Source organism: Podarcis melisellensis (genome assembly GCF_964234715.1).
Source record: "Podarcis melisellensis genome assembly, chromosome: Z".
Taxonomy (NCBI): Eukaryota; Metazoa; Chordata; class Lepidosauria; order Squamata; family Lacertidae; genus Podarcis; species Podarcis melisellensis.
Window position 1 is genome coordinate 50,069,508 of NC_138547.1, and position 8,166 is coordinate 50,077,673.

The window sequence follows — 8,166 nt, forward strand, 5'->3', positions numbered from 1 at the left end:
AGATTCCATTGGGGGTCTGTCCTCCTCCAAAAGCAGGACCTTCGGGCGGCTTCTCCTGGGCGCATTTCCACGTTGGCGCGCAGCTTCTCCTCCTCGGATCCGTCCCTGGTCCCGCCGTCCTCGCCTGCGCACTTCCCACCTTTGGGCGCCTTTCCCCCCAGCGCATCCTTCCCGTGGGCCGGAGCGTCTCCATTCGCGGCCTGCGGCCCAGACAGCGCATTTCCCGCTTTTGGGCGCATCAGTCCTTCCCGCTGGTCTGCGCGTCCGCCCATCCTCGCCTGCGCGCCGACGGCGCATTTTCCTTCTGACCGTCTCCAAAAAGCGCATTTTCTGCATTTGGGCTTAGCCTTTCTTCGTCTGTTCAGACAGTCTCCGCCGGCGGCCGATCCTCACCTTCGACCCCCAAAGCGCATCTCCCTCGTTGGCGCGCAGCCTTTCACTGTCCCCGCGCTCAAGATCGCATCAATCCCGTTGGCCGATTCTCGCCTGCGCCCCCCAAAGCGCATTCCCCATATTGGGCGCAGCGTCTCCGATTGCGGCCTCTGGAGCGCAACTTCCGCGTCCCGCCGCCGTCTCCCAAAGCGCCTTTTCCACGTGCGCCCGCTCGCCGGAGACTCCGTTGGCTCCTCTCCGCCGCCACCCTGCGCGCAACTAGAGCGCATTTCTTCTCCCGTCCGTTTTGCGCCATGGCAAGGCTGCCGGGAGGAGCCTTTTCCAGCGCCTGCTGAGCGCCACTCTTCGATTTGGATTTCCATTCGCTTCAGGTGAACCGGCCGGCCCCACCGCTGCCCCCATTTTGGGGGTGCTGCCCCCCACCCCACCCCGACCTCCCACCCCTCGGAAATGCGGGGACTGCGCGACGGCGCATGGGTTGCGCTGTGTCTCCTCCTCTGCTGCTGCTGGGCGCACAGGTAGGTTGGGGGGCTCCCCTGGGGGTTTTGTTGGGCCGAAACGTAGCAGGGTTCTCCCTTGGGGTTTGGGGGCGGTGGACAGGGAGTGGTTGGCTCCCCTGGGGGGTGTGGGGGGCTGTCGGGTAGCGGAGGACTCACCTGTGGGGTTTTTTAGGGCGTGGACAGGCAGCAGGTACCACAGGTAGTGGTAGTTTCCCTAGGGATTTGGGGGGCAGACAGGTAGTGGGGGCTCACCTGTGGGGTTTTAAGGGGGCACAGGTAGGTTAACTTTGGGGGACTCCCCTGGGGTTTGGGGGGACCGACAAGGTATCAGGGGGTTCACCTGTGGGGGTTTTAGTGGGCACACAGGTAGGTTAACCTGTGGGGGGGTCACCTGGGTTTTTTTAGGGGGTCACAGGTAGGCTAACCTGCAAGGGGCTCACTTGTGGGGGGGTTCTGGGGTCCCCTAGCTGCCCCCCACAAAATAGGGGAGAGACCCCTCCAATTGCCACAAAAAGCATGATGCCTCCATATTTCAACCCCCCAATTTACATGAAATTCATATAATATATTATATTATATTGGGGTTCCCAGCTGGAATTCAGGGAGGCAAGTTTAAAGGAGGCCGTGAGTGCATGAAGCATGATGCCCAATATCTCAAATGCCCCAAATCTATATGAACCCCACAATATTTTATTCCAGGTAGACACCCCAATAGAATATATGATGGGCCCCACCAAGTTTATTGGGGCTCCCAATATCTTCTTCCAAAATTTCATTCCAGCTGGGAACCCCAATATAATAGATTCGGGGGCAGGTTTAAATGATGCCATGTGGGACCCTCCATGTTTTAAACCAGCTGGGCACCCCAATATACAAAGGACCCCCAAAATGTATAGGGTGCCACATGGGGTGCGGCTCAATGGGGACCCCCCAATATTTTATCTCAACTGCTTTGAGGACCAACCATGGTCTTCTCCTGTTTTGCAGCCCCTCCACTGGCAACATATCGGTGGTCAAGGACATTGTGGACAAGCTCCTCAAAGGCTATGATGTCCGCCTGCGGCCCGATTTTGGAGGTAAGGCAGCGTGGCCTAAAGGTTAGAGCATGAATCCAATCGATAATAAATCAGGTAATCAATAATACGCTGGGTCATAAATAAATAAATGATTACCTATTATCCACTTTTATTATTTTATTATTAATCTATGGTTTGGTTTTTTTTCGGAGGTAAGGCAATGCCGCCTAAAAGAGCATAAATCTAATCGATAATAAATTAGATAATTAATCATAAATAATAAGTTAGGGCATAAATTAATAAATGATTATTTCTTATCCCCTTTTATTATCTCTTTTATCATTTTCTTATAATCTATTGTTTGATTTGCTGTTATTCCTTATTGACTTTTAGCCTTTATTTATTATTTATTATCTAAAGTTATGATTTATTGTTTATAATTTAATTTCTTAATTTTATGGGGTTATTTTTTATGACTATTTTATTATTTCCTTTTATTATCTCATCTTCCAATTGAGGATTTGATTTTATGGTTTTATCATGTGATCATCTTTAACATTTTATCACAAGTCAATAAATTAACCAATTATGAGTTTAATTAGCAATTAATAATTTTATTACTTCATTTTAATATAATCTATTATTGTATTATTATTATTATTATATTATATTATATTATATTATATTATATTATATTATATTATATTATAACATATCTGTTGCTTTGGTGTTGTTTTGTTATTGTTATTGTTATTATTTCAGGGAACCCTGTGGTGGTGGGGATGAGCATCCACATCTCGAGCATTGACCAGATTTCTGAAGTCAATATGGTAAGTTGGACGAACTGGATCCTGATTCGAATCCTACTGGAAAAGATGGATTTCCTCTGTCCTTCTTTCCTTCTACCCTTCTTTCTTTTTCCTCTTCTATCCTTCTTTCCTGCTATCCTATCCTCCTTTCTTCCTTCTTTCCTCCTATCCTTCTCTCCTCCAATTTCCCCCATCTCTCTCTTTCTTTTCTCCTCTGCCAGGACTATACCATAACCATGTACTTCCAGCAGAGCTGGCGGGACAAGCGGCTTGCCTACGGCGATCTGCCGTTCAACCTGACACTCGACAACCGAGTCGCCGACCAGCTCTGGCTCCCAGACACCTACTTTCTTAATGACAAAAAGTCCTTCCTGCATGGGGTCACCGTCAAGAACCGCATGATCCGCTTGCACCCAGATGGTACTGTCCTCTACGGCCTGAGGTGGGCAGATATTAATGATATTAATCACTAATAATCAAGAACCGATTCGCTCCTGCCAGTTCGTTATTGCAAATACGGTCAATTAATGGGTGGTTTCGTTCTCGCCTAGTGATCACCGCAAACCGGGTGCTAATCAGTTTTTTATTGTGCGGGTTGATCATAACAGGGCGGGGCGATTAATGGACGGGTCATTATTAATGGACGGATCATGATTAATGATTATTAATGGACAGGTCATGATTACTGGATGGATCATGATTAATGACGGCTTTCATCCTTGCATAGTGATCACGGTTAAATATTATCAATTTCAATACATTTTGATAGTCCATAAAAATTAGCCATCCGATAAATACTTACCTATTTATACTTATCAATTAATACTTATCAGTAGGCAAAATTAGATAAATATTTGCGAGTTCAGACATTGGACCAGGAATATCATCCAAAAAGGGGTTGGAAAATCCCCCCAAAATCAATATATAGCATTCCCTGCATCCATCAATCAGGGATCCCCATAATGGATCCTGGGAATCCTCTCTCTCTCTCTTTCTGCAGGATCACGACAACCGCCGCCTGTATGATGGATCTCCGGAGATACCCCCTGGATCAGCAGAATTGCACCCTGGAAATTGAGAGCTGTGTGTATAATTCAATTCAATTAAATTCAATTATTGCTTGTTAATCAAGGAATAATTAAAAGTATTATCCAGGAAAAATCAAGGAATAATTTTAAGGCAGGAATAATTTTAAGCCATGATTAATTTGAAACAGGAATAAGTATAAAATAAATTAAAATAAAATAATTCCTTGTTAATCACGGGATAATTAAAATGAATTTAATTTTAAAGCAGGAATAATTTTAAACCAGGTTTATTTTAAACCAGGAATAATTTTAAGTCAGGAATAAAATAAAATTATTCCCTGTTCATCAAAGAAAAGTATTATCCAGGAATAATTTTAAACCAGGAGGATTTTAATTGGGGAATTATGTTAATCCAGGAATAATGTTAAAACAGGAATACTTTTCCACCAGGATTAATTTTAACCCAGGATTAATTTTAAGACGGGAATAATTTTAAAATGGGAATAATTTTAAGACAGGAACAATTCTAATCTGGGAATTAATTTTAACCCAGGATTAATTTTAAGGCAGGAATAGTTTTCAACCAGGAATCATTCTCATTATTTCTTATTTTCTTTCCTCCCAGATGGCTACACTGTTGACGATATTGTCTTCTTCTGGCAAGGAAATTCTTCGGCCGTGACGGGGATGGAGGTCTTGGAGTTGCCCCAATTCACCATCATCGAGCAGAAGCTGGTCACCCGTGAGGTGGTCTTCACCACTGGTGGGTTGCCCTGTCGTGTCATCTAGTCTAACCCCCTGCCTGAAATCCTGGGGTTGTGAGACACAGGGTGGGAGACCACGGTCCTCCAGTCCACCCTTTGCTGAAGATACCAGAGATTCCTCAACAATTCATCTGGATCCTGGGGTCCCGTCCGGCTTGACCATCTCCTCTTTCTCCAACAGGCTCCTACCTCCGCCTGTCGCTCAGCTTCCGCATCAAGAGGAACATCGGCTACTTCATCCTGCAGACCTATATGCCCTCCATCCTCATCACCATCCTTTCCTGGGTCTCCTTCTGGATCAACTACGATGCTTCAGCCGCCCGGGTGGCCCTAGGTGAGGAGATCCTGAGATCTTGCTCCGGGGTCCTGCTACCAAGGGTCCATGTGATTCTCCCTAAAGGCAGAACCTGACCTTTGTCTCTCTTGAAACATATTGGGTTGGACTCAGGTGAGTATGAGGTCCACCAAGACCCTGAGAACTTTTTTCTATGTCTTGCTAGCAAGTTGGTGGTCCACCAAGACCCTGAGTCCATCAGGGTCCATGTGATCCTCCCTAAATGCAGGACCCTCTTGACATTCATTGGGTTGGATTCAGGTGAAATTGGAGGACCACCAAGCCGCTGAGAACCTTCTCCCATATCGTGGTAGCAAGCTGGTGGTCCACCAAGACCTTGAGGTCCACCATCCTTCTATTGGTCCATCTGATTTTCCTTAAAGGCAGGACCTGACCTTGATCCCATTTGGTGAAGTGGTGCCCAGTTCTCCAACCCATTAAGGTCATATGGAATCCAGATTCAATATGAAATCAGTGGATTTCCATGGATGTTTTTATATATTCATCTTCAGTCATGATATTGCTTGACTTCCAGTATGAAAAGGTTTGATTTCACTAGGTGTTTCTATATATCCGTCTTCAATCATGACATCGATTGATTTCAGAGTATGAAAACGTTTGATTTCAATATATCAGTCCCATCTTTGGATATTACAAAAATATTTCGATTGTTGATCGTGACAGAGGTTTGAATTATGGTGCCTTCCCTACGCTATAATTCTCGGCCACCCAACTAACCCTGTTTCTTCTCCCACCGCCGCGGCACCCAGGGGTGACGACCGTCCTCACCATGACGACCATCAACACCCACCTCCGGGAGACGCTGCCCAAGATCCCATACGTCAAGGCGATTGATGTCTACCTGATGGGCTGCTTCGTCTTCGTCTTCCTGGCGCTGCTGGAATATGCCCTGGTGAACTACATTTTCTTTGGGCGAGGGCCCCGCCAGCAGAAGAGACGCGCCCGGCGCCTGGAGCCCCGGACTCAGGTGCGAGATTCCTGCCTAAAAAGTGGGTGGGGATGGGTGAACCTCAGGGTCCTGTATTTGAGGCCGAGATCCCCGTGGGTTGGGATAGATGACCCTGAGCTCCCTTCTCTCCTTCCAGCCCGACCCATATGGCAACCTCCTCCTAGCCGGCGTCTCCGACAGCAACTGCCCGCTCTTCTCCACGTCGCCCTCGCCAGACCCGCGCCCCTGTGGCCTGCGCGGGTTCGAATCTTCAGGCACCGCCCTACACTCCCGGAAGGCACCCACCTGCCGCACCGCCCGGGCCAACTGCCGCCTGCGCCGGAGGTCCTCCAAGCTGAAGCTGAAGATCCCCGACCTGGCCGACGTCAGCACCATTGACAAGTGGTCCCGGGTTCTATTCCCCATCACTTTCGGCTTCTTCAACCTTCTCTACTGGTTGTACTATGTCAACTGACGTCCAACAGGGAGAGCTCCAGGCGCCGGGTTCAGGTTCTGCCCCCACTCCTACCCCAGCCTTGCCTCCTCTCCGCTTCCCATTTGTTCTGTCCCCTCACAGTCCCTTCCTCTTCCCTTAAGAGTCACTTCCTGTACGCTCTCAGGCACTTCCTGTTCCCTTACAGGCCCCTCCTGTTCTCTCACCACCCCTTCCTGTTTTCGAACAGCCCCTTCCGGTTTTACCCGTCCCTTCCTGTTCCCTTCAATTCACTTCCTCTTTGCTCTCAGGCACTTCCAGTTCCCCCACAGTCCCCTTTACTCTCCCTCAGAGTACCTTCCTGTTCTCTCACAGCCACTTCTGTTCCCTCTCAGGGACTTCCTGTTTCCTCATAGTCCCTTTCATCTCCTTCACAGTCCCTTCCTGTTCTCTCCCAGTCCCTTCTTATTCTCTCTCAGTTCCTTCCTGTTCCCTTAAAGTCCCTTTCATCTCTCCCTCACAGCCACTTCCTGTTCCCTCTCAGGGACTTCCTGTTCTCTCACAGTCCCTGCTTATTCTCTCTCAGTCCCTTCCTGTTCTCTTAAAAGTTCCTTCCTGTTCCCTCACAGCGGCTTTCTGTCCCTTCCCCTCTCTTTCCCTCCCCACTTCCTGTCCCCTTGCAGCCACTTCCTGTCCCCAAACCAGCCATGGAGAACCCACCGTTTCGAGTAACCGGAAATGAGGAACAAGCCACGCCTCCCAACTTCCAGTACTTTCTCTTCCTCCTCCTCCTTGGACCGGCTGGGCTTCCTTCCCACCGGCCACTTCCCTTCCGTTGCTTCTGCCATTACAGGTTCCGGTGGACGGACTTTTCCGGAACCAACTTGAACCGAGTTTACAGTTTTCTACCTAGCGACCGACCGACCAATGGGATCTCTCCGTTCTCACATTTTGGGTTTGCCCCCCCTTGTTGTTCTGGGAGGGATTTGGGGAAAGTGCTCCTGAGCGTGTGCAGAGTTCCTTTCCCCCCCTCCTAAGCAATGTACATGAACCTTTAAAAAATACATTTTGGAAACTGTTCGATATCTGTCGGTTGGGAATCTTTCTCGTCTTTTTTTTTCCCTTATAAAATCGGGAGAATTTCACTTTAAATATACGGCCTTGGAAGAAAAACAACAACCGGTGTCCGTTTCTTTCCTTTCAAAAACGGGGCTGCGGGGCTATGTTTTTTATAATAAAACATCATCTATAATATATAGATATTAATTAGATCTCATTTATATTTATATGATATACACACATGCTTAGACATATTATTGATATATCCTTATATTATTGATATATATTTATATTCAATATATTACTAGATATATATAAATAATATAATGATGTGTTGTGTAATATATCATATATTTATCTTGTTTATGGTTATATATATATATATATAGGCAGAAGAAATGCAACCACTATGCAGAGAAATATAGATGTATATATCATTATCTAATATTTCTATATAGATTATTTTTACTTACCATTTATATTTATAATTATTTATAATTATTTTCCATGAACCGCCCTGAGACCACCAAGTATATATGTGTGTGTGTATACTTTTATATCATATGTATAATATTTCATAATGTATCTCTAAATTAGCTATATAATTTATATTGATTTGCATCTTTCTATCGACCCATATTTACAATCAGCTCCAAGCAACAAGCTTTTTCACTTCTAAAATGAAAACAGGAGGGGAAGTGTGTGGGGTTTTTTGGGTGGGGAGGAGAAAATTGTGATTTGTATGAGAAATTTTGGCAATATTGGGCAATATCATTAAGGAGCGTCTCCACCCCCATCGTTCTGCCCGGACGCTGAGATCCAGCGCTGAGGGCCTTCTGGCGGTTCCCTCACTGCGAGAAGCCAAGTTACAGGGAACCAGG

The 8,166-nt window shown here is 46.5% G+C and overlaps 1 protein-coding gene across 1 annotated transcript; it reads left to right on the forward strand.

The window, feature by feature from the left end:
• Positions 1-815: 815 nt before the first annotated feature.
• On the forward strand, positions 816-7,405 carry LOC309361786 (gamma-aminobutyric acid receptor subunit beta-4-like). The gene is made up of 9 exons (XM_081896982.1): positions 816-911; positions 1,881-1,969; positions 2,672-2,739; positions 2,940-3,160; positions 3,719-3,801; positions 4,372-4,509; positions 4,692-4,844; positions 5,615-5,832; positions 5,951-7,405. Exons 1-9 carry the CDS (start codon positions 844-846, stop codon positions 6,266-6,268), a joined length of 1,356 nt encoding a protein of 451 aa, XP_081753108.1. The 5' UTR covers positions 816-843; the 3' UTR covers positions 6,269-7,405.
• Positions 7,406-8,166: the final 761 nt, after the last annotated feature.

What these genes read in the sequence shown, in the direction of transcription:
- LOC309361786 (XM_081896982.1), top strand. Translation starts at nt 844, where the DNA reads ATGCGGGGACTGCGCGACGGCGCATGGGTTGCGCTGTGTCTCCTCCTC. An exon ending in ACTGTCCTCTACGGCCTGAG is followed by an intron (nt 3,161 to 3,718) that starts GTGGGCAGATAT and finishes CTCTTTCTGCAG; the next exon opens with GATCACGACAACCGCCGCCT. An exon ending in AGCCGCCCGGGTGGCCCTAG is followed by an intron (nt 4,845 to 5,614) that starts GTGAGGAGATCC and finishes CGCGGCACCCAG; the next exon opens with GGGTGACGACCGTCCTCACC.